Consider the following 26290-nt stretch of genomic DNA (forward strand, 5'->3'; position numbering starts at 1 on the left):
GACTCTACAGATACTATAACATTAAAACCAGAACAAAAATAAGGAACCTTTGCTCTTTTTTAGAGTGGCTGCAGTTTTTATGAAAATTTTTTTTTGCTATCTATGTGTGTGTGTGTGTGTGTGTGTATGTTTGTATTTGTGTGTGTGTATGTGTGCATATGAATGTGTGTTTGTGCATATGTGTATGTATGTATGCATATGTGTGTGTGTATGTATGTATATGTATATGTGTGTGTGTTTGTGTGTGTGTGTGTGTGTGTGTGTGTGTGTGTGTGTGGTGCATGTGTGCTGTGCAAGCCAGGCTGACTGAAGATGATGAATGTTCACTAATGAAGATATTGTATGTCTGTAAAGTATGTGGTGTATGGTTATAATAGCTCATAATTTTCATAAGTTCTAGTTTTTAGCTAAACACTGCATGTTCTCATTCATAGCTCAGTCAACCCCTTGGCCCTTTGGATTGGTAATGCTGTTTGGGATAGGAACGTAATCATTCGATTTATTTCTATTTGTAGCTGAAGGAAGCCTTGAGTCATTTATGCTTCCTGGGAGACTAGGAGTGGGAGAACCATGGGTCAGAAATTCTTTCCTGAAGATTTGAAATTTGGGCAGAAGCCCAGATATATAGCTGTTTGCTTTTATTTAGGAGTAAGTATAGTATGCATTTGTGGCAGAAGGGGGAAGCAACAGGAGACAGAATTCCTGTTGTTTGTTTCCAGCGTGAACAAGGACGCAGAGGAGACCAGTGAATTTTTGGTAAATGTCAGTGTTCTGCATATGATTTTACTCTCCTGGAGAATGTGTTGCTGGCTATCAATTTGTTTTAGGAAATTGTTCTGAGGCTGTGTGGTGGAGGATGCCTTGGTGGAAGGCTTTAGTTTGGCCTGGACCGTGGTTCAAATGCTACTGGAAAAGATTCAGGACTTTCCAGTTTATCTAAACTTAACATGTTTTTCCAGATGCAGTAGTGAGCTTCTTAACTGTTACTTTTGAATAGGTGATAAATGACTTCTTGGGCAAGTAGAGGTCATGGAAGAGTAAAGCCAGAGCTCTCAGATATGAATTTTCCATCCCGTGGATCAGAGGGAAGTCTTAGACTTGCCTGGGCCATATCAGTTTTCCCTGGCATTTGCTGATTTGCTCTGGCTGTGAGCTCTTGAGATGGAGGGGCTTCTCTGACGAGCCACAGACCTTCTCTGTTTGGATGACTAAGCTGGCCTGTGGTGGTGGACATGATGACGATACTGGCTAGCAGAGTGAGGATCTGGTTTTAGCCGTGTCTAGCGTACGCAGGCTGCATTGTAAGTGTGGCTTACACCACTTGGCTTACACTGCTTATTTGGTCTGGCACTTACCACAGAGTCTCTCTTTTCAAAATAGAGAGACCTTTGATGTGTTCTGGTAAGTTCTTGGAGCAGCTTAGTCTTCTATTCACTTCCTTTCTTTTCTTTTTCTTACAGGTGTATGTTCAGACGTGGAACACGCCGAATCTTAGCATGATCATCACGCGAGACGAATACCCATCCCACCCAATGGTGCTTCGGGGCATTAACCAGCGGGCCATCTCCCCACAGTACCAGCCTGTCGTCATGCTGGAGAAGGGCTACACCATCCACTGGAGTGGCCCAGCGCCACGTACCACTTTCTTGTACCTCGTGAACTTCAACAAGTAATGTTTCCCTTTCTGTCGTTGCGCGTCACTGCAGAGAAAACAGTAACGACTTAAAGCCATTTCATGCACTTTACTCTTGTGGAGAAGCTTTCTAGGCTGTGTAGATGGAAGTATGATTGTGATACTGATTATGCAAATTGATTTGGCCTTTTAAATGTTTCCTCTCTCTGTCGTCAGGGTATTGTGTACAGAAAGGCTGTCCCACAGTGGAGTCTGCTTTGCTCTGTTCTTTGTTTCCTGAGGTAGTTGGGATAGGATCCAGGACTTCAAGCATGTTAGCAAGAGTTCTACTCTAAGCTATGTCATCTGCTCAAAAGATAGGTTTTAATACCATCTGCTGAGTGCTGCAGTTTCCGAAAGCTGGCCCCAGTTTTATGTGGTTTTCTGAGTAAGCCTGCGGAAAATTCAATTAAATTAAAAGGCTGGCCTTTTTTCTTTTCTCTTTTCTTTCACTGCCTCCCTCCACGCCCCCTTTCCCTGTGGGGAAGAGGAACACCACAACCTTGCTATGTAGTTCATGCTGGCCTTGACATTGTGACAGTCCTTCTGCCACAGCTTCGAAAGTGCTGGAATTATGGTACGAATCATAATAGCTGACAAAAATTGAAAGAATTTGTACTCTAAGCAGAGACTGGACAGAGGAAGGTGATGTGATTGGTTGGTAATAGCTGTTAGGGCAAGAAGAAGGAGTGGTGGGCACCCATACCAGATATTTCCTACCCTGCCTTAAGGATTCTGTCCTGTCTGTGTCAGTTGAAGTACATTTGTAGTAATCTGAGTCCCTAAAATGTGTAGGTTTTACACTACACAGAAGAATCAAAGCATCTTTCCTTCTAGTAGGTGTACCAAGCCCTGCTGTGGATTCTCTCCTCCTCTCTTTCCCTGTCTACTGTCAGCAATCTGTTCATTGTATGAGTCTGGACCTGCCTCCCTGAATGCTGTCTGTCTGTCTCTGTCCTGTGTCTGCATCTGTGTCTGTGTCCTTAACAAAGGGCTTCACTCTTAATGTTGAACAGCACAGAAAGCATCACATGGGGAGGGAATGAGGGACACTTTCCAGAAATCTTGGAGTTCCACAAGGAATGAAGCTTTCCTGACTCACTGAGCCCAGCTGCCCCAGATAACAAACAACTGCAAGTTGCAGACAGTTTTACCAACCTGTGTCCACGTGGCTTCTGGCCTCTGTGGTGGACATTTGTTTTACACGGTTGCTTTCAACCTATTTGCTTTCTGCAGCATTTATTACGTTAACTAAATACACACTCTGGGTCAGCACACGGAAGAGTACATAACTTAAGGTTACAGCTGTGTATTAGTTTGTAGAAACTGATGACATAGAAAGTTCCAGTAAGGTTGTTTGTACACTGTCCTCTTAAAGGCAGGTTGATCAGACAAGTTGAGTACACAGTACCATGGAAGTCTTCGGTCTTAAGTGACCTTGATTCTTAGCTTGCCTGTGAGGTCCAGTCAAAGTTCCAGTCTCACTAAGGATCAAGTCAGGATTCTTGGTCCATCCCTGGTAGGGTGGCGCCTGAAGGCATGGTCAGGAGTCACTGGAATGAGACTGTGACAGCTTTGACGATATGAAACTCTCAGAATCCCTCCTCTGTGGGATTAATGCCTATGGTTTTGAGAAGCCTTCTGCCATCCAGCGGGGAGCCATTCTTCACCGTGCCAAGTGGGTATCTTCTGAAGCCTAGTCTGGGGCTGGGGAAACAGTTACATTTGCCTTATCATTCTCCAGCAGATTGAACTGGATCTAAGGGCTGTTCCGTGCCACAGTTCTGGCACCCGCTCATGAGTTGACTCAGCTGACATAAAATATAGTTACAACACTAGGGGACTGCATGGGTGCCTCTTGTCTTGCATATTTGGTGAGGGGGTACCAATACATGCTTATCACCCCCAATATCATCATGAGTACTCCTGGCCAGGTGGACAAGCTTAACTGGAGATGCCCCCAAATACATCAAAGTGTTTGTATGTATGAAGCTGGTGAGATGTTAAGCTATGCGGTCAAGGACAACATCTATGATATATTCTAAAAGCTCAGCACTATCATTATTGTTGTCGGCTACAATGCTTTCTAACGTCCTCAGGGTCCCTGAGAAGTTCAGATTCTTGTCAAGAAGGAAGAATCGACCCTGGAGGGTATCTGCAATATCCATCAATGTGGAAGGAGAGGAGTGCAAGCTCGTCACACTATGAAACTCTGTCATCCAGGCAGAAATCTTTATCAATACCCAAAGGAAGTTGGATTGCTCACTGAGAAGATGCATGGCTGGGAGTTCATAGTTTCTGCCATGGATGGAGATAGGGACTAAAAGGCACAAGACATGACCCTGAGGGAGTTTCAGTCTAGTTCTAGGAGAGTATTAATTACTACTGACCTACTGACCAGAAGCTATCAATTCTGACTGTCTTACTAACAAGGCAAGCTATGCCCACAGAATTGGGCATGGTGGTCAGTTTGATCATAAGGGGGTGGCTACTAACATGGTGACAGCAAAAGGCAGGAAGACTTGCAGACATTGAGGTTCTCTACTGGAGCTCCATTGAAGAGAAGCCCCTCAGTCTCGTGGACTTCATTTGAGTGGCTGTCCTGCTACCTGGCCCTGACCAGGGGTCAGTCCTGGGGAGCTGAAGAACACTTGGAGTAAGGAGGAAAGGGAGCCAAGGGATGAATGCCTTGTTTTTCATTTTATCTCTTAGAATAGGTATCACTTCTCAGGAAAAAAAAAAAAAGAAATCCAATCTCTTAGAGACTTAGATTGTAAGAGAGATTTTCATAATAATGTCTCGCCACACTGTCTCAACTAAACAGTTGTCTGTCTTCATAATGTCACATTTAATCCAGGACTGTGTTTTTTACTAAGTTATTTGTTTACTGTGTGTCAGTTGATATAAAGATGAATGATTTCACATTAGAGAGATGGGAAAAATAGTGAGTAAATAGATTCCTCCTCCCCCTCCTCCTCCCCCTCCCTCCCCCTCCTCTCCCTCCTCCTCTCCCTCCCCTCCCCCTCCTCCTCCCCCTCTCCTCCCTTCCCTCCCCTCCTCCTCCCCCTCTCCTTCCCCCTCCCCTCCTCCCTCCCCCCCCCCCTCCTTTCGTCTTTCAAGTCTTCCTTGGCGGACAGTGGATAGGAGTACTAATCTCACGCTCTGCCTTGGGGGGCAGAGCCTGGACAGAGGGAGGGGTTGTTATTCTCTCACTTGTCGGTCTTGTTCAAACTCCAGAGTTGAGAAAGTGCCTGTTGGGCTCAGAATGGTAGATTTGATGAATGGGATTTGGGGAACATCAGAGAAAGGGGGAAAGTTTAGACTAGAAAGGAGGGGGAGTGATTTCCCCATGTCTCTGGGGAGCTGGTGCGAGACGCCTTCCAAATATTAAACTCTATAGATGTTCACATCCTTAGATGAAATGACATGATAGTTGCACGTGATTCACATTTCAACGCCTCTGTATGCTTTGATCATCCGATTACTTTCGATGTTAAAGCATTGTAAGCAGTTTTATACTTCATTATTTAAGAAGCGTGGAAAGGAAAAGTATATTTCAGAACAATTATAGTGTTTGTTTTTGATTTTGTTTTAGTTAATTGGATTTGATTAAATGTGGAAGCTGATGGAATTGTGCGGTAGCTCATGGGATTCCATGCAGTTGCTCAAACCTATACCTGAAAATTGGTTTCCCTGTTTATTTTTCGACTTGTTGGAATTTGCTTACGAAGCAGTTGAAATAAAGAGAGGGCTGGGATTTGGGGCACAAGTAGCTCGCTTCCAAGGCTGTGTACTCACGGTGGTGAAGCCTTCCTGGGAGGTTGGTCTGAATGAACCCTCGGTTTCCTCTCTGTTCAATGCCCGGCACTTACTCCTATGCTCACCCTGTGGTTTTCTTCCCACGTGGCAAACTGTCATTTCTGCTCCTCAGTGTCATTTGCGTAGTTCCAGTGCAGCCTTCACAGGTTGTGGCTGAATCTAGGCCACCCACGTCTCTGCCCAGATCCCCGCAGCAGCCCCTTGCAGTCTCCTCACCTTCGGTCTGTAGCGCTCCTGGTACGATTTCCTCAGGCCCCGCCTGACTTCCCAGTGAGTCAGAGAGGCCAATGAGGAAAGATCAGAGTCGTCCGCGCCCTGTTCTGGGAAGTTCTGTTAAATTGGGTCAGGAGTTTGAGGTGAGAGAGTTCAGTGAAATGATGGGCCAGTTCTAGAAAGTACAATGAAACTTTCCATTCAATTCTGCATTAAAAAAAAAAAAGGCTTTTAAAGGGAAAAGGGTGAGCCCAGAGTTTGAAAAATCAACATGAGCTTGAAATAAAGTCATCTTTTCCGAGCCTAATTAGCTGAAAGTTCATAAAAATTATATGGTGGGCAGAGGCAAGAGGAAGAGATGAATAATTTTCTGAATTTAGTGTAATTACAGAAAGGCCATTGCTCTACTCCTGCAAATAACACTAAACATTTAAATGCTGTACTTATTAAGCAAAATAAGGAAAATAGAGACAAACAAAAAGAAAATGGAGCCAGTCCTTAATCCTGACTAAAGCGAGGCACACAAGCATGGTGGCCCCATTTCCCTTCACCCTCAGGTTTGTCTGAGCTCTGAGCTGAGGCTGTAGCTGTTTAAACAACTATGACCATTGAGGTTTTCTAACCCCTTCTGCTGTCACTAACAACACTTCATAGGACACCTTTGCTTTAAAAGCTTTTTGTCTGCATCCATATGTATTCCTTAGTGAAACTACTTGGTACACTGTGTGAACCAGTACTAAATTCTTGCTCCATATTAAAGCTCTGTACACTGATAGGGACGGTTGTGACATGGCCAGTGGTGGCGGCTGCACAGCCTTGGCTATATAAGTAATGCACTGAACTGCACAAGCCAAAACGCTCAAAGGGACACATTTTAGGGTCTATGCAGGTCACCACAATAAAAAATGTCACAAAAGAAAATACTCAAAGAAAATATTATAATTTTTTTAAAGAAATAGTTTTATCTCTAAGGACATTCAGGAGGGATACTGGAGTAGTTTGGAAGTATGGATACATGGTTATGCCTTCATTTTTCTCATTTATGCCGTTAGACAATCACTGAACTGTAGTTTTAAAAGGGGTGTGTGCGCGCGTGCGCGTGTATTCAGACATTCTCTCAAATAGTTTAACTAGCTGGCAAAACCATTGTTGGTGGTTTCATGTTAGCGTTCCCATATCCAGCGTGAACTTTATCTGTTTAGACCGTTTGTTACCTAATTTTAGTTCTCAAATAAGTTCCAGCTTCTCTTGAAACCAAGTTTTGGTATTCGTATCGTACTTTTGTTAGATCCTATCTCTGTTGTCCACATATTACTACAAGGTATTTGGGGACTAGATATGTATACTAGGCTCGGAACTTGAAAGGCCGAGAGAAATCAGCCTCAAAGTCCCGTATGCTGCGGTGTTCGGAAGAGAGCGACTCGAGTGTGAATTCTCTCTCTCTTAAAGGGATGACTGGATCCGGGTCGGCCTCTGTTACCCGTCCAACACGAGCTTTCAGGTGACCGTGGGCTTTCTGCAGCGGCAGAACGGCTCCTTATCCAGAATCGAGGAGTACGAGCCTGCGCAGTCGATGGAGGAGCTGCAGAAGAAGCCGTCTGAGAGAAAATTCTACTTTGACTCTGGCACAGGGTAATTCGTGGGAGCACTGAATGAGAACATCGCTGGCTCTGTAGCAGAGCTCAGAATCCCGGGTGTTGATGTGTTCAGCAGGGCGCTAGTGGGCATTTCTGCGCGTCACCGTTAGGGGTTAGGAGCGAAGCTGAAGTGACTGGTGATTGTAGCTGGCAGTAGGACTCAACGGAAGACGTTTGCTGTTCACTTATTACGGCAATTTAGGGGAAGAGATTATCATTGTCAGGAGCCATCGCTAGGCCCAACTGAAAGTAAGATTAATTCGCTCCTCCACAACAACTCTGTGATAATTATTTATGTAGGATATTGATTGTACTCCACTGAAAGCCCTTTTCCCCCCTTCTAACCTAAGGTTATTTCTCAAGCTGACCATGAGTTTTTAAACATCACTGTGTAACCATGGCCTGTTTGCTTCCAACTTTCTCTAGGCTGCGTGCATCTTTCTACTTTTTAATTCTTATCCTGCTCTCCTGGGGTCCTGGTGGCTTTGTCTGCTTTTGTCCAGTTACAGTCTCTCAGCCTGTGGGCTATGGTAGGCTTGATCTTCTCTTCTCTCCAGCAAGTAGCATGCTCCTTCTGACTCTCCTAGGCCAACAGTCCACCATCTAGGTGTAAAGACACCAAGGAAGATGGGTTCATGTCTCCAGTAAACTCAGTTACCGAAGGAAGGTGTTAGAGAGTGAAAACCCTAAATGCTGTGAGTCCGACAGCGGTGTAGTTAATGTGCCTTGGTGGGTAACTAACAGGTTTACCTAGAGTAACCAGGGAATTGGGTATCACACTAGCTAATCCTTGGGCAATTGGGAGAAGGGAGAAACAGCTGGGCGAGGAGTCTCAGGCAGAGGAAACTCCACAGATGCATGGAGGCATGAGCTAACTTTAGCATGGCATGCTTGGGAAAGACAAAAGGCTCAGATGGGGAAGAACTGGGAGCAAGGTTGCTGGGGGAAGCTGGGATTCGTTTGTTAATTATTTGGTTAACCTCTGTTGATGAAGCAACTCATTGTCCTCTAGTACTGTCTTCCCCAGCAGTCAGTGGGGTCATCTTAAGAGTCTCCAATTTCCAACCTCTAATTAAATATGAATAGTCTTAACTGGACCTTTATTTTTTCTGGTGACAGAATTTTCACATTCTCAGTTTAATTTTTACAAAATGAGTGGAGCACCCAAATTTGAAAGGGCATTCCAGTGGCCATAAATTAGTGATTACGCATGCACAAAGACACGACATTATTTTCTGGTTTGGGTATTAAAAAAAAATCCAGTTTCTGAAGACCTATTTCTTTTTAATTCTATTCATTTTGACAATTTAAATTATATATTAAAAGGCTTTTGCCTATTTAGGTCTCTATTATTCTTTAACTATTTGTGCTAGAATTACTAGATGTTGGGACAGTTATCAATTTCCTTACCTTTTTGGGGGTTGGGGGAAAGACGGGGTCTCATTTTGCACTCGTCTGGCCTGGAACTTTCTCTGTGTAGACGACCTTTGAATTCACAGAGATCAACCTGTCCTGTCCCCTGAGTGCTAGAATTAAAGGCGTGTTTTGTTTCTTCTTTGAGAATTTTGTACAGTCCATTTTGATTGTATTCTTACCTTTGAGTTGTAACTTCCTTGGCCATGGGCCTCATCTTAGAACGTGAACTCTTGGTTTCTGGTAATCAGCCACATTTTATCAGATAGTCCTTTGAATCTGGCTTGACTTCTTCGGTTTGGAAACACTCGGTTTTCAGACAATGCTGTAGCATGTTTTAGAATTTGGGTTTTCTAATCATCTTGGTAGGGAGACTATAATTCAGGACTGTTGAAACTGTTCCCTTAGCCTGGTTTTGGCCCAGTTAAGGAGAATAGGCTACAGGCCCATGTGCTCTTGGAAAGCACCATGGGGCTTTGACTGTCTTAGCCTTCGTTAAACAAGTTATAGTATAGTCACTGTTTTATTATTCCTCTTTCCACAGTGACTTATGAGCAATAGCAACAAAGGAAACAGCTGATATGAATGCCCTATATTCTAAGCTCAATATAAATATAGTTTTCATGGAGTTTTTGAGACACACTAAATTCCATCCTCTCAGATGATCCCTTGAACTAATTTAAACAAGAAATCAACTCTGATGTCTTTCAGGACAGCTGAATGCAACCTCCACCATGCTCCCCAAGGCAGTCACAAATTTGACTTGTTGCACTAGGGGGATAAAGAGGAGACCGAGACATTTTATTAGCTTTGCAATTTATTTTTCTTTTAAGGAAGAGTTACTTTATTGGAGAAATATCCCCTTGGCCATGAGTCAAGTTGAGAAATGTTACGCTTCTGAGAGGGACTAACATTAATTGGTTTCTGTTTTACAGGTTATTGTTTCTGTATCTCAGAGCCCACAGCCACAGAGATGGCCACAGTTACTGTTCATCTCAGGGATGTGAAAGAGTCAAGATTCAGGCAGCCACAGACTCCAAAGATATGAGTAACTGCATGGCCAAAGCGTACCCACAGTATTACAAGAAACCCTCGGCAGTCAAGCGCATGCCAGCCATGCTCACCGGGTTCTGTCAAGGCTGTGGCACCCACCAGGTAAGCAGGGAACACGAGAGGGCCTTTGGGAAAGTCAGAGTTTCTTGTCTTGGCACCAGGAACACTTGACTTTGAAGCATCTACCTTGCAACTTTAAAAATACATGCTGACACCCCTTGAATTTAGGGTTTTAATACAATGTGTTGCTCATAAGAAGCAGAACACTCCCCATTTTTAGCAAAAGTATCTTTCCTCTTGATTAATTTATTGATGATAAGTTGATTAAAGGTTACAGTGCTGGTTAAAATTCTTTATTTCCTAGGTTTAGAATTCTGTTTCAATAGCACTATTGGGTGTATATGTCGAAACGTATTGTGAAGCTATTCATCCATGCGTATTTAATGGTTTTTGGAGTTATGTGGACTCATCAAGTGAAGGATGATCTTGAACTTACTATAAAGCTTAGGATGACGTGAATGCCTGATCTTCCTGCCTCTACCTCTTCAGTACGGGATTATAGACCTGTGCCACCGTGCCCCATAATGCTTTGTTTTCAATTCCATCTCATGTCAAAACTTTTCTTTTTTAAGGCATACGGTCACTATTTTGAAGCCCATGCTATTTTCTTGTAAATGAAAATGCAGACTGACTTTGACTAGAAGTAAAATGCTCCTCTTGATATGCTCTTTCTTCGAATATGTTCCAGTTAGCTCGAAAAAAAAAATGGCAGTTGAAGTAAATTGCTAGAATTGCACACAGATGGGGTCCTAAGGAAAGTCAGACCAGTTCCAAAGGAAAAAGAAATTGAGAACTAATAAGTACCTGACACACTTAATATAGAAACAAATATAGGCGAAGGGAGAGATGGTTCTGACATTGTGCTTCTGGCCCAGCCTCCCCTGGGAACCTGTCTGTCACTGGGAATTCCTACTGTATGGTAATTCTACTGAGTTAGTGCTCCAGCCCGAACCAGCAGCCCCCACAGCCGGGAGGATGCTGATTCTGGGCACAGTGAGCAAGCAAGAGCTTTGCAAGAGAATGAGCGTGCACACAGACACACACACACCAAAAAGAGAGCTGGCATGGTAGAGCGTGTGTTGTGGAAGAGTATATGTTTAGTGTATTCAAGGCCCTACATTCTGGCCGAGGCATAGCAAAGAAAATAAAAATTTATGTGAGCCTTGTAAGACCCATATCTACATACATACACCCTCATGCAAGCACCCTTCATGCAGACAGGGTTTGGCACTTGTTGACTGGCTTCCGGGAGAGCAAAGATCATTAACAAATATGAGAAAGTGAGGTGGTAATAGTAAATTATTAAAAAACTGCTGGGTGTCAATTTCAAAGCCAGCCTGGGCTCCAGAGACCCATGTAATATTTTTACCTTTAGGTAATATTGAGGGATACTGAATTCTGTAGCCCATTGTTCGGAATGTCCTTCCTTACTAAAGACACTTGATAACTTTTCAAAATGACTTGATCATCATTGGTGCCCTGGGCTATTCCCCCCAAAGTCCCCAAAGGCTTTCTCTTCTACTTTTAGCATTCTTAGTTGCTATTTCATAGACACATAGAAGAGTTCATTACAAGAATATTGATGCCATATGTGGCTATATATACCTATATCTGCAAACTCGTGAAGTCGAGACATGAGGACTTCAAGTTTGAGGCCAGCCTAGTCTACAGTAGAGACATCTCACAACGAAAACGGGACACAGACGTCAGTGCAGGCTGGCCGCACAGCTGTGGTGCATTGGAAGTGTTTGGGAGCGTTGTGTTTACTTGGAAATTTGAGGAAAGTGTTTGTATCTCAGAGCAAACACATGTGTGTTAGAAATAATTAGAAAAACTCCCAGAACTCTGCCCCAAATTAGGACTCAGAAGAAATACCCAACTCCCCAAATATCGCTTGGTGAAACTGTTGATGGTGATTTATAAGAACCATATGCTGTTCCTCTGCCTAGGAACTGTGAATTAGACAGGTTGGTCAGGGAGGTGGACCTTAAGGACCAAGAGTGAATTGGAGGAGTGAAAGGGAAAGGAGAAAGTGGGAGGGACAGCATCAGAGGAAGGAGGGAAGCAGGAAAGAATGGGAGGTCCTGTTGGGAAGCGGAGGACGACTCTTGACTATTAGGCGTAAAAGAAGAGGGAAATGGGAGCCTGAATGGAATGGCTGGCTGGCTCTGTGTGAGGGGGCTGAGACCTGGCCCTGTTCAGGACACTAGACGTTGGTTAACACTATAGCCCTCCTTATGTAGAGACTTTTCTTGGTCCCAGATTGATGAACCTCATTTCAGGATAATTGATCTGACAAAGGTCTCTTAAAAAGACGTGTTCTAGGACTGGAGAGCTGGCTCGGCTGTTAAGATCACTTCCTGTTCTTGCAAAACATAGGAGTGTGATTCCTGGAACTGATACAGGATAGCTTGGTTCATAACAATTTGTAGCTCCTTGGTCCTAGGGGATTTGATGCTCTTTCTAAGCCTCCATGGACATACATATACTTGCACACACATGCATACATAGGCAGGGAGAGACAGATAGATATAATAAATACATAAAATTAAAAATAAATTTTTAAAAAAGATGTACGCCCGATTTTCCGTGAAATGTTTACAGTGACTTATGCTTACACGTATTACTGAGTTAATTGTATTGACTTGATTGTGTGTGGAAATGTATGCTAAGTATGTGATGTGCCATTGCTACACTTGAGTGTGTTTTGAGGGACCTGTGGGAATGCATGCAGTAGCCTTTACGGATGCAATGTGTTCTTGTCTAGATGGTGTTCAGCAGTGACCCTCACAAGAGCTACCTCCCTGTTCGATTCCAGTCCCCTGGGAAAGCAGAAATTCAACGTGGAGAACCATCTGTTATTTCCGTAAGTACAGTCTGGTGTGGCCTCAGTCCTTTCGAGGCTGTACCATGTTGCCACAGACTAGGTAGTTTAGAGGGGAAAGAAACCTACTGCTCACAGTTTTAGAACTGGGAAGTCCTAGACCGAGGCAGTGTTAGGAGTGACATGGAGGGAGGGCTGGTTTGCTGGCTCTTAGACTGCGTGTCTTCTCTGTGGCCCATCCCTTCTTGGTTGTAGCTTAGACTCATTCCTAGAGGCTTCCCTGTTATTCCACAAAGCTCAGTCTACCTCCTAATGCCCTCACATAGGGGACCAGATTCTCAAAATAGGAATTTGTAGGAGCACAGATATCAAATCACAGCATTGCTTCATGGCCTTTTGGCCAAGTACAGCCCACACACCTGTGAACTGCGGTGGCTTCTGGCTTTGATCTTTAATCCTAGTGATGATAGTCATTATTTCTTGGACCAGTCATGGGTTTGTCATCCCCTTTGATTTACTGATGGCAGAGATGCAACTGAAGTAGAAATGCCTCTTTAACAGTTGTGTGTAGGTTTTGTTTTGTTTTTTTCAAGTGGATTGTTTATCGATTACTCTTGGGCTAATGTTAAAAATCTGTTTACATTACTTTCTTTCCATTCACCATCACAGAGGGAAAGGCACCTTTCATTAGGGAATAATTCTCATGTTCATTAGAAATGAAGAAAATCATGGTTAATTTTGTTTTGGGAGTTAAAATAAACTTCCCAGTTGTTTTAAAATATGTGAAATGATGGCTTCTAAATTCCTTCGTCCTTTTCTTTGAAGGTCTCTTTTAGGAACATAATTTTTAAAAAAAGCAAAGAGAGAGCATCATCTTTTCTGAGAGTGTCAGTGAGGTGTAGATGTAAGTCACAGGGTCAGCACTAGGATTTGGGCTCAAAGCCCAGTCAGCAACTAGGAACTAGGACTCAGGTAGGGTCTGTCCAAAGTTGGTGTGGTCTGGGGACCCCTGTGCAAGGAGTTCTTTGCTAACCAGTGTCTGTCCATACTTGCAACAGTCTCCTGTGGTTTCTACAGGAGTTCAGTTTGCTAAAGCAATGAAGAAGGTAGCCACAGATCCATGTATATGTGAACAGAATTGGGTTTACACCAGCTCCATGATTTTTAAGCTAATAAGATACATGTAATATGAAATTTCCCATCTCACCCAGTCTTATGCCTGGTTATATGAAGTACTGTTGGCCACCACCTAGCTCTGATTGCCACACTCCTTACCAACAGTTGCCCTGCCCCTGTGCCACATTTATCTCCAGAACTTTCACATCGTGACCCACTTCTGAGGCCTTGGCTTGGTGTTAGTCCCTCTGAAAGCTTCTTTCTCCCTCTGTTCATTAACGTGTGTGTGTGTGGGGGGGGGGGGTGTTTGCAGGGGAGATGAGGTGCCTTTTGCAAGCACAGTTTGAATTGCTGAGAATCTAGATTTTCTTGTCTTACATGAAATGTAAATATTCTGATATTTATAATATTGGAGCATTTGTATTTTTTTCATATAAGATTCACTTCAGTGGGTAGACAAGATGGCTAAGTGACTGAAGGCACTTGCTCTCGTGTGCAAGCCCACCCCATGTGACACACCTCCCTCAACATGGCCATATCTCCTAATTCCTACCAAAGAATTCTGCCCACTGGGGACCAAGCATTCAAAGACATGCGGTTATCGAGGCTTGTCTTTCAAACTGCCAAATAGGGATAGGTAGGGGAGAATCCATGTCTTAGATGTCAGAGTGAGCACAGGAAAGAAAGAAAACAGGAGAACGAGGGTGTGTAGTGGAGGGTGGAGGGGACAAACTCAGCCCAAGACACAAGGGAGTTGTGCCTCCATGCCTACAATGGGAGTTTTTTTCCTCCAATTACCATGGCTTTCTAACATAACTTTCTAAAAAGGAAAAAAATCGTTTGTGGCAGTGCTCAAAGATTAAGTCTAAGATTGGAAGGAAACGTACAGGTTGGCATTCTCTTTGTAAATAAGCCTGTCGGGTGGCTTTGTGAGGTGTGTTTTGGGGACTTAGGGTCGTAGGGTGCTAACATGATGGAGGCTCAAGGTCCTGTGCATTCTGATCGTGAGTACTTGTGGCTTGTTTCCTTTTCTTCTTTAAGGAAGACAAGTATTATCTTGGTGGGCGAGTTTGGTCTCTCAGTTGTCTTGCAGTGTCTTGACTCTCAGCCAGGTTCCCGTGAGGGTGTCTTTCTCTTCCCACATTTCCTCTGCTCCCTGCCATTCCACTTTTGCCCCAGTAGCTCATAGCTTAAGTGTCAGTGAAAGTCCCATTTCGCCATTTTGATGTCAGAGAGACATTTGTATTTGTAGGAGAAAGGTTCATTCTGTGGATTTGATATTCTGGACCAGATGCTGATGGGGCCTTCCACAGGTTATGGGTTATATGTGATGGGTATCAGCACCTGAGCTCTGACTTCCAGACCTCAGGGACATCCTGAGTGCTCATGCTGAGATCTGGACACTTCAGAGTCACCCTCGAGGTGGAGGAGGCTGCCCTCTCTTGCTGAGAGAATGTTATCTGGCCAACAAGGACTTCCCTCCCCCCCCCCGCCCCCCCCCCCCCGTACCCCTGACCCAGGAGAGACCAGGGGAACCTCTTAACCTTTTCCCATCCATAGCCTCCTTTCTGCAGAAGAATTTTTGTAGAAATGTGAGGATATAAATATATAAAATACCTACACAAGTCAAACACTTGCTCCAGACAAACCATAAAGAGACCCATTTCAAGGCAATTCTTTGGTCTGCATATAATTTTACTAAATATCGTCAAAGATTAAAGTGAATTTGAATAGTGAGGTGGATTTCTTTGTTTGTTTTCACAAAAAGAGTTAAATTTAACTTAAGGTACAGAGCATCTTGTGTGTGTGTGTGTGTGTGTGTGTGTGTGTGTGTGTGTGTGTGTGTGTGTGTGTGTTTGAGTTTATCCATATTTTGACATTATAATCACCAATGCTGAGAATTCTCTCTCACATAAATACATAGCACAAAGTGGCAAAAGGATTTTTAGGGCCATTTTAGAAATTATTGAGAATTCTATCCTAATCCTGGGCCAAAATTTATTGGGTGTTTTTTTTTTTTTCTAATGAAACACAAGTCAGCATCTTAAACAAATTTTTAAAAATCAAACATTGCAACAGTACATTCCAAAGATAGCCTAAGTTGGTGCTTACATGCATAAGAAAGGTGGTAGGAAAATAGTAATGGCTTTGGTTTCCATAATTCAGCCATTAGTTTTCTACCTGGGCAGAAAACTGTGCATTTAACATACGGCAGACCATAGTGTGCAGTGTCCTTCACTCAGCTGGGGTGTTTGAAGCAGCGTTTACTGGGCTGTGGGTGGTAGCATGTACAGTGTAAAGTACATGTGCTGTGAGTTCAGAACCTAGAAAGGCCCATGATGCACCATGGCTGAGCACAGCCAAACACTCTGGATTTGTATGTGTTTTATTTTTTATATGGATTTTTGGGTTTTGTGCACTCAGAACCTTTCAACCATGGGATTCTACCTGGGGCTATGACCTACAGTTGAAGAAACTGAAATCTAGAAGAATATGGGTACCTCTGTCTCAGGGAGACAGTAAACCAAACACAATAGAATTTGAATCCTGGGTTTAGAACGAGCTCAGGAAAATTCAACCCTCTTGGGGATATTTTGAAATGGAGATGACACTAAGGCCTTTCTGTATCCTCAGGTCAATGGTACTGACTTTACCTTCCGGAGTGCAGGTGCCTTCCTCCTCATTGTGGATGCCTGCAGTGTGCCCTTCCGGTTGACGGAAAAGCGGATGTTCCTTTCTGCAGACATCAGTCACTTGGAAGAATATCTAAAGGCTAGCATCCCTCCAAGGTAGGTCTAGCTTGCCCTGCACCAGAGAAAATCTACCTTAAGATGTGACCCCTCACTACCATTTCACATGCTTACTCCTGATCTCTGTTTACTCCCTGAGTATCCCAGGCTCCCTGCGATCCCTTCCCACCTCAGGCTGATCCCTGGGCCAGTGGTGGAGCCTGGATCCTAGATTTTGTGGCTGATCAGAAGGCTCCTGGGAAGAGAAAAATGTCATTGCTCGGTGCTTATCAATGCTGCTTTTAAGAATCTACTTCCCACCCAATTGGCTCACGGGCTTATAATTTTAAAGTAATTTTCTAGTAGTTTTCTTCATTGGTCCCACTGATGGACTCTCACACAGCCTTGTACAGTGACTATTCAGGAAGTCACCACCCAAGTCACATGGTATCTGGAAAAGAATAACTTAATTTTTTTTTTTTTTTTTTTTTCGGAGCTGGGGACCGAACCCAGGACCTTGCGCTTCCTAGGCAAGCGCTCTACCACTGAGCTAAATCCCCAACCCCAAGAATAACTTAATTTTTAAGTGGTTGTGTGTCCCAGCTCTCTTTTAAGAGCAGGGTCTGATTTTGTCGTTGTTGTTTGGGGCTGACCAGACCATGCATGAGGGCAAGGAGATGAGTTCTCAGACCCTGCTGCTCTGTGGTAGATGTTAAGTGCAGCTTTTAAGGTTAATGCTTCCTGTATCGTGAGCCTTGCTGGCTTTCTAGTCATTTCCATTGATCGGACACTATATGTAGCCTGCAGAACCACCTCCCAATAAGTCCTATGAAGCCTTTGGGTTATTTTGGCATAACCTTTGTGTACATACGTTCATACTATTTGTGTGTATGCATGTGTGTAGGGGGTGCTGTGTGTGTGGAGAGAGGGGTCATTCCTCGGTAGTCTCCCCTCAGTAGCCATAGAATTCCCCCTGCAGATGCCCATGTCCCTTGTTTAAGATGGAATCATATTTGCATATATTCTCCACAGCCCTTCTATCCACTTTACATCATCTCTCTACATAATGGCAAGATCCATGTAAATGCTTTTTAAATACTTGTTGCATTGTATTGTTTAGGGATCAGCAATAAGGGGAGGAGTCTGTTTATACAGAGCATGTGCAGATCCTCCCCTCCCCCCATTTTTCATTATGTTTAACTTTGCATAGGACAGAATGTGGGCCAGGCGTGCCGAGGCGCACGCGAAGACCAGAGAGTATCCTGCAGGATTGTTTTCTCTTTCCACCTGGTGGGTCCTGGGACTTGAACTCAGGCTATGGGGCTGGCAAGCACCTTTGCCCACTGCACCATTGGGGTGGTGCGTGTTCCCTAATAGTTCTGATAAGTAACCCATTGAATTTGTGGCCCAGACCTCGTGGATAAGAGGAGCAGCTATAGTTCTGTCTCGTGGTTCAGAATAATTTCAGAGAATTCCTTTCTGAGGTTCCAGTGCTCTTTAAAGCTTTTTCTTAGTGTTTAAAAAATCTATATACTCACTTTTCCTCAAACAACCCAGGATGTAAAACTTACCGTAAATATTAGAGATCACAGTTCTCTACCCAACAAGAGGCTTTTAGAGAGCTCTTCTCTGTCTGGCTGCTGGCTATATTACTGTTTAGTCTGCAGAAGCTTTTGTGTTGGATCCGGGATTGCCGTGTGTGTATACTGCACTGTAACACAGTGTTGAGAAGTTAGAGGGCAGACCAGGGGTGGTGCAGCATACTTATAAATCTCAGCGTTCTGGAGCCAGAGACAGGAGGATCACTCTAAGGTCTACCTAGCAAGTCCCAGTCAGACAGGCTTCAGAATGGGGCCCTTTCTCAAAACCAAAGAAGCGGAAGTTATGTTAGAGCGTAGCTGACGTGACTTTTTGACAGCTCGTTGATGTGCATGCGTGCGTGCACGTGTGTGTGTGTGTGTGTGTGTGTGTGTGTGTGTGTGTGTGTGTTAAACACTTTTCCAGACAAGCTGGATAATTCCATCCTATGAAGTTCAGATCTACAGGACTGCTGTGGCCAGTCCTGTGTAGTAATTCTGAGTCCAGTCACCACTGCTTTAGGAAGACTGCAACCAAGAGCCCACAGCGTAGCCCCAGTCTTCAGGACTTGACAAGTCCCACAGGAAGATCTACATTGCTAAAGGAATTACAGCCAGAGTTCAAAGAAGGCATTCTTTTTCTGAATGGAAATTAATACTCTAAGAGGCCCCTGACTAAATTATTAAAGGTCTCACATTTTCTATAAGTGGGAGTAAACAGCTTGCTTTCCTGTTGTACTTGGCAACTTGTACTGCAGTTCACGTCCGAGAATGCTAAGTTCTTTCTAAAGAGATTACACTAATACAGTGGGCTTGTTGGTCAGATGCTAAAATAAACCTTGAGGCCATAGTGTCTGTATCAGGAAGAGAGGCAGGAATCCATGAAGAGCTCTAAAGTAGTGTGTCGATTTATTGTACATTGAGGATGACAATTTTTTACTATTTTTTTTATACGTACGTGTGGGCCTGGTGCCTTCGGAGACCCAAAGAGGGCATCAGATACGTTAGAACTGGAGTTGCAAGTGGTTATGAGCTGCCATGTAGGTGCTGGGTATCAAACCCTGGTCCTCTGGTGGAACAGCAACTGCTCTCAACTGCTGGCCCATCTCAGCAACCCCAAAGATGGCAGTTAAAACCAAGACAAATAAAAACTGTCTTAAACCATGGAGAGCGGCGTATATTTGTTTTTATTTCCTTGTTGCTGTCATCGTAGCACTGGGGAGTCTAGGGCCTCCCTATGCTACACCAACACTGCACCACTGATTGGCCTGCTAGACCAACGCTGAGCAGCACCCCTGCCTTTAGCTTTACATTCTGAGTTTGTGTTCACCTATTCATCATAGAGTTATTGACACAGAGAGTGGTAGAGCACCCAGGAGAAACTGAGGCCACTCTCCACTGAGTAGACTAATCCCAAAGGCTGCCCTCATGTGTACGTGACCCTCAGGGGTTTCCCTGTGTTACGTTTGAGAACTTCCCTTTGCAGGAGGGAGTTGGGACTTGTGTCAGGGTGAAAAGCAACTGACCTATTTTCCTTGGTAAATTTGCTTTTATCTGGTATGCCTCCGCTGTCCTGAGACCAGAAAGATTCTCAGTAAATCTATGCTGACTGACCGGCATCGATGCTGATTGTCTGACTTGGACCCACAGGTCAATCGTTCTCTTGAGCACAAGAGGAGAAATCAAGCAGATGAATATCTCGGATTCATTCGTGCTTCTGGGACTGGCCAAGCCAGCACATCTGTACAACAAAGGTTTGTGTTGGCAGAACCCTGGAACGTTCTTACAGTGCCACAGTACGGTGACTGTGTTCTTATGGCGGTGTTTGTCTGCTAGACTGTTCTCATGAGCTCTGCCCTGAGTGAGCACCATTGAAATAGTTTCTTCATAAAGGACCGTGTCAGAGGAAGTATGATGGGATATGACTTGTCATTTGGGAGGCAAGAGTTCATTGCTGATGTAAGGAAGTACAGGCGTTTTATCTATACTTATATATATAATTTATATATATAATTTACACTTATATTTATATATGCATGCATATATAAATATAAAAAACTGTCTTTGATTTGTTCAAGTCTGACTCATTTCCCTCATTATCTTGTTGGAAATGGTAGCTATACACTTAAACATGTCTCTCTCCCTCTCTTTCTCTTTGTAGGTAGTACTGTATTTTTGGGATTCAGCGGAAACTTCACCCCATCGTGGACTAGGCTGTTCACCAGTCCTGATGTGCAGGGCCTCGGGGTGCTCGAGCAGTATCTCCCCCTGCAGATGGAGGAATATGGGTGCTCCAGGACCAGCAGTGTCCACAGAAGGGACCTTGAACTGTTACAGCAGGCTTTGAAAGGGCTTTAAAGACTTGCCTGTAATTTAAGTGCTGGGAAAGAAAAGAAAATGTGAACTAACTTATTTAATTTATGGCATTTTAAGACAACACTGTTAACCCGATGGAACCATTTTCTTGTTTTGATACAGAAGGGAGAGAAAGAACTCAAAGCAGTTGCTTGAGTGCCGGTTTGTGCACTGTGGCGTTGTGCAGGTGGGAAAGAACCCTTTTGTCTTTGTGAGGCTGCTGAGTTCGGAGAGCAGTTCTCATGCCCCTTCTTTGATAAGCCCATCACGGGTGCTTTCTGTATAGTAGGATGCAGGGAGCCCAAGGGCTCCCCGAGCTCCTCAGAGGACGGGCTGCTGTGGCATTTCAGATACTTGAAGTCGAATGCTCAGTCCTGCAGCCAACTCCACTGGCTGCCCTGTTCAGTGATGTCTGGGGCTCATTTCTGTACAGCCCACAAGGGTTTTGTGTGATGCCAGATCCGGTTTTAAGTAACAACTCAGGCCCAGCACATGTCCTCCTTGCCTGGTCATGTGCCCTTTTTATTCACTTGTATACTGATTACTTTAGAGGGTTCACCTTTCAAAGAGGGAACCATATTGGGACAAAAGAGTTTTTGAAATCTTTTTGATCTGTGACCATTGAGGAAAAGGAAAGAAAGGAAGAAACAGCACAAAACTATTACTTGCTTCCAGGTCTGAGGTTGGTGGGACTTTTTCTGCAGCTTTAATCCTTAACCTGTCTTGACCTTTAAAATGCAGAGCTGAAGTGATTTACTTTCCTTTAAAAGAAGCAAGCCACTTCCAAAACCGTAAACTCCTGTCATTTGAACTTGCACAGGAAAGCTAGGTGTAGTGGTGCTCGCCTTTGATCACAGCTCTCCAGAAGCAGGAGGATCTCTGTGAGTTTGAGGCTAGCCTGGTCTACACAGTGAGTTCCGGGACAGCCAGGGCTAAGTAGAGAAACCCTGTCTCAAAACAAACAAAACAAAAACAAAACAAAACAAAATCGCCCTGCAACAAAAATTAACTTGCAAAAGGAAACCTGTCCTTGGTTTTGGTTTTGTACCTGTGTTTTGTTGTGTGGAATTTTTTTTTTTAAGCGTCTCTGCTCATTGTCCTACCAGAAAATCCCAGAGAGCTCACTGCTTGCTACTCCATAAATATTGTACCCAAGGAAAGGGATCATGGAGTCTGTGGATATGAGCTTCTTTGTAGCCTTTAAAAGAGGGAGTCTCTCTCAGTGAATATAGCTTTCAAAGACAAGGAGAAAGAACTCCGGGTCGCCCAGCTCTGCTTCCCCTGGGCTTTTCCTCAGCTAGTGCGGACACATGTGGCAAAGGAGGCTGGCTCTGCAGCCAAGAGGGAAGATGGATCAGAATGCTGCTGTGGGGCGCGAAGGCAGGTGGATGAGTAGCCAGGCACTTCCTGGCTAACAGTAGCAACTGAGTATAGAAAAGTTCATCTTCCTCCATGGAGGGCCGAGGCTGATGCCTGTGCGTTGTGTCCAGGAGACATTCTAGAACAGCTCTGTGACTTGTGATACTTTACAGAACATGCTACCTCAAAGTGCTGTGACAAACCATGCGGACTGTAGTGCTCACAGGACGGGCACGTGTCTCAATCAAAGTTTGGTTATTTGTTTATCTGGGTTTTTTAGATGTGGGTGTTTTTGTTTGTTTCTTTTTTCTTTCTTTCGTCCTGTTTTTTTTTTTTTTTTTTGTACAGTGAGATCTTACCTATTAAATATATTTAGTGGGTCATGGTTCCTGAAGGTGATTGAATTGATTGTGTGTACGAATATGTGTGTGTGTTTTGACTTAAATATATTTGGTGTGTGCTGTTTTGGAGTTCCTTTTATATATATATATATATATATATATTTGGAGAATGGATGCAAGTTTCAAAGCACTCAGTTTTTCTGATTTTATGTACTAATAATTAGGGCCTAAGTTAAATAAATAAAAATGTGTGTGCATGTAATCTGTGTATGTGCATTTGTGAATCTCTGCAATTGCTGAGGTCTCCGATTCTAGCTTTAAAGACGTTCTTGGCAGAAGTAAAGGTTGACGTCCACACAGCAGATTTTGTAAGGCCGACTTAAAAGGGAACAAGTTTTACCACGAGGAAGATACCAGGTTTCCATGTTGGAATCACCTACAGTCCTTTAAAACCACAGAGGTCTGGGTGCTACTGGCTTACTCCCAGCTGTGAGTTCATTGATTTTGGGTGTAGCTGGAACATGTGAGGTCTTCTTTCATTTTAATATTTTATTAATTTAATTTAATTTTTTAAACTCCTTGGGTGATTCCAACATGCAGCCATGTTGGAAACACTGGACATATAACCCCACTGTTCAGCTTTCATCTGCAAAATCGTTGTGATTAAAAAACACCTTCATGAATCCATATGTTCTTTTGAGACCCCTCCATGGCTCCCAGGATTCTCAGTCTGAAAGTATCTTACTAGCTGGTACTTTTTAAAAGGCTTTTTTAAAGATAGCTTTCAGTCTGTAATCTTTGCCTTTTAGGCACACAAGCTAATGCCTAGGTTTCACTGTATTCTCTTTGTGCTGAGAAATTGTATTCCAAGGTAATTTACAACTGGGCAAGGGGGACATTTTCTCTCAGGTGAGGGACTTGGCTGGGTTCCAGAAATGTGGGTTTCCACTCATCAGCTAAGGAGAAATACAGCGGCTCTCAGATGTCAACCGATGGCTGTTTTCTATCTGACAGAAGGTCCTGCCTATGAGTGGCTACCCGAGCCTGTGTTGCATAGATTATTTTGAAAGGTGAAGACTTCGTGTCGGAGAAGATGAAAGACAGGTGCATGGCCTCATGACAGATAATTCTCAAGCTTCCTCCAAGCTGATGCTTTCACTCTGGGGTGGAGACAGGCTCCTCTGTTCACCAAGTGTACCACACTTACTCATTAGCTCCTTTCCGCAGAATTGGACTTCATCTTCTACCATTCTTTTTCTTTATTGTTTTGAGGTGACCCAGGCTAGCTTCTTGCTCAGGAAGCTTCCCAAGTACTGTAGTTACCAGTAGTTCCAACACCCAGCTTCTTCTAGGGCCTTGTTCAAGCCAGACCTCTGGAATTCTTGTTGAGGGTTCAGGTATTTACTTAGCCATGTTTAATAACTCGGAAGAATTCTAGGGTGAAGACATTTACTAGGGTAGCAGATTGTAATGGTACTGTCAGTCTGACTTCGTAATGAGCCATGTCAGGTTGCTACAAATGGGAGTAGACACTGGGCTGAAGCTAATCTGTGTTCTCTCTCTCCTCTCTACCCCCTCCTTTTTCTCTCTCCCTCTCCCCTTTCCCTCTCCCACCTGTTTCCCTCTTACCATATCTTGTCCTTTCCCCCTCCATACTGGGGGTTGAATACAGGCCTCACACATGCAAGGCAGATGCTCTAAATGTGAGTCTAGACCCCATGTATTTCAACCTTAGAAAAGTCCTGGAGATCCCACCCCAGGTTCCTTGTTCACAGGTGATGTTACTCACAGTTTGCTGGGTGGGCGATTGGAGCCATTCAGCAAAGAAGGTTCTTTTCACTTTTCTTTAGCTTCAGTGGGAAGCAGCTAGCTGATTTAAAGATACTCACTTGGGGCCTTTTGAATGAGCCACTGTGCCCTAGAGGAGCTCTACAAACATGAGCTACATGATGAAAATGTTTTAGCTGAAAATGCTATGAAGGTTAGGAAGTGTGCATGGCTGATTTTTTTTAAAAAAATGTTCTTTGTAGACAGAATGATTGCCTTACATAAGCATTTAAAGGTTCCCCCAGAAAAGGCAGTAGCTTTGGTCATGGTTTTATAATCAAAGTTTCCGAATTGAAATGGTAGCTCCTCCCTACAATTTTGAGTTAAGGATGGGGACTTTTTGCTTTTTTATTTTCTAGTTTTTTTCCAATGTCCTAATTGCACATACAAGGTACACTGGAAAGTTTTAATATACCCATGTATCCATTAGTTAAGACCATATCTACTCCTTGAAGGTTCATCCTTCATTATGGAGAATACATTCAAATTCCTCATTACCTTGAGGTATTTAATACATCATTGTGGGTGGAGGAGTGAGTTCTGTTGTGTGCCTTGGTAATGTTGAAGGAGCCTTTGGCCCACAAGGACCCCAGATTCCTACTATTAAACTCTTTACTGGAAAAGTTTGCTGAGCCTCGGTCTTGGGGAAAGGCCCTCTGGTCAGGTTCCTGGTCTTGTTCCTGGAATGCGAATGCGTGGACATTTGGAGAACTTAAAAAGTATAATGAAAAAACCCTGCAGCAGTCACATGAGCCACTTGAAAGCACAGGCTCTGCCCTTCCCCCACCCCAGGGGCATCTCCAGCAGTGGAGCCAGCAGTGAAATAGCATTGCATCATGGGCTCTCGGGGCGTCTGCAGCTTAGGAAGGCTGCAGTTTGAAAGCCCCACAGGACCCAGTAAGGCACTTATTCCTTCTCCACACTTCCTCCAGTAGGACCACATCCAGCTGCACTTGGAGAACTGTATGTTCTTAGCTTACTGGTTTCATCTTTCTCCATCGTCTCCCCCCCTCCAAGGATAGATTACTGCTAGGCAGATTTGCTGCCCTCCAGAGTATGTGGCAGTCACTGAGGCAAACTTGTATGTGAAGCCCAGGATCAGGTTTCCCCTTTCCCTTAATGATGTCTGCAATTGTCACTGTTAAGATTATTCCTTTGGCTATGGTTACTGTCTACTTAGAACTCTTAGGCATCCTTTGGGTTTTGCTTTTTTAAATTTTTTTGGTTTTTTTTTTTCTGTCACTTGAAAGAAAAGTATACGTTAGCTATGATTAGACTGCACAATGACAGCACAGGTGTCTCGGCTTTGGAAATAAAATTATTTTGTACGTATCAAAGCTCCTTTAATCCAGATGTGTTATTTCAAGCTGGACAAATGATCAGAGACAAGCGTTTGCTTTGTGAGCCAATGCCTTCCACTCCATGACCTCCATGGACGTTGGCAGGAGGTGACTGGGGATAAGGACATTGATCTTGTCGAGGAAAGGGTGGATCCTGCGTGGGCATACTCAAAGTTTCTCTTGTGTTGGCCCATCAGCACCTACTTACTGGGGGAGACACCTAGACTAGGAAGGCTTCTGAAGGAGGACTAGTATCAGAAGGTAGGGAGAGTCAGTAGTAGCTCCCTACATGGGAAAGAAGAAAGTTCCGATGTAAACGAAGGCTCATGAGAAGAGAAATCTTTTTGATTACTTTATATATATGTATATATATTACATACACATATATGTATATATGTGTATTAAGTATATAGAATACTTTTTAAATAAAATATTTTATATAAAATGCATATATACATACACACAAACACATACATATATACACATACTACATATACCTTTGAAGGAAGATAGCTCTTAGCTGTTATAGGTGGAGGCAGTGAAATACTTGGTAATTATTTGCTACAGATATGATGGATATTTTGGAGAGCAACTTTGGTCTGATGCCAGTAAAGGCAATTTAATGGTATCAAGGAGGACTATAAACACATTGTGTAATTATAGGAGGTATTGAATGAAAGTGGCCTTGGTTCACGACAGCTGGCAATCTGAAACACCTGGTGGGCTTCACGTACTTGTAAATTCTTTAGTATTCTATAACAGTTAACAAATTAGGAACTCAGTTTTTAAACACATTTCCAAGATGGCGGAGGGCATGTTGAGATTGCCCGGTGCCGCTAGGCCTCAGCCCCTGTCTTGTTTCTGGGCAACAGCACCTGGAGTCAGGCAGCACCTGCCTAGGGGACCACTTTGAACACCCACAGGAGGATTGCATTTTTGCTGGTGGTTGCGAGGG

The 26290-nt window shown here is 43.7% G+C and overlaps 1 protein-coding gene and 1 pseudogene across 8 annotated transcripts in view; both read left to right on the forward strand.

Annotated features, from left to right (window-relative positions):
- The window catches only part of Cemip2 (cell migration inducing hyaluronidase 2), a 77488-nt gene extending 54659 nt beyond the window's left edge, over window positions 1–22829 (forward strand). For 7 of the 8 annotated variants that reach the window (XM_006231166.5, XM_008760299.4, XM_006231163.4 and 4 more), the window contains 7 exons: window positions 1461–1669; window positions 7154–7336; window positions 9690–9909; window positions 12635–12733; window positions 16442–16596; window positions 19764–19867; window positions 20275–22430. In XM_006231166.5, the coding sequence (XP_006231228.1) occupies window positions 1461–1669; window positions 7154–7336; window positions 9690–9909; window positions 12635–12733; window positions 16442–16596; window positions 19764–19867; window positions 20275–20471 (1167 nt within the window). In that variant the 3' untranslated portion in view covers window positions 20472–22430. Of the gene's footprint in view, window positions 1–1460; window positions 1670–7153; window positions 7337–9689; window positions 9910–12634; window positions 12734–16441; window positions 16597–19763; window positions 19868–20274 lie in introns of all 8 variants that reach the window. The other variant, NM_001107596.1, reaches the window with a different exon arrangement.
- Eif4a1-ps7 (eukaryotic translation initiation factor 4A1, pseudogene 7) lies at window positions 1676–7147 on the forward strand (annotated as a pseudogene).
- Window positions 22830–26290: the final 3461 nt, after the last annotated feature.

This window comes from Rattus norvegicus, chromosome 1, assembly GCF_036323735.1.
Source record: "Rattus norvegicus strain BN/NHsdMcwi chromosome 1, GRCr8, whole genome shotgun sequence".
Taxonomy (NCBI): Eukaryota; Metazoa; Chordata; class Mammalia; order Rodentia; family Muridae; genus Rattus; species Rattus norvegicus.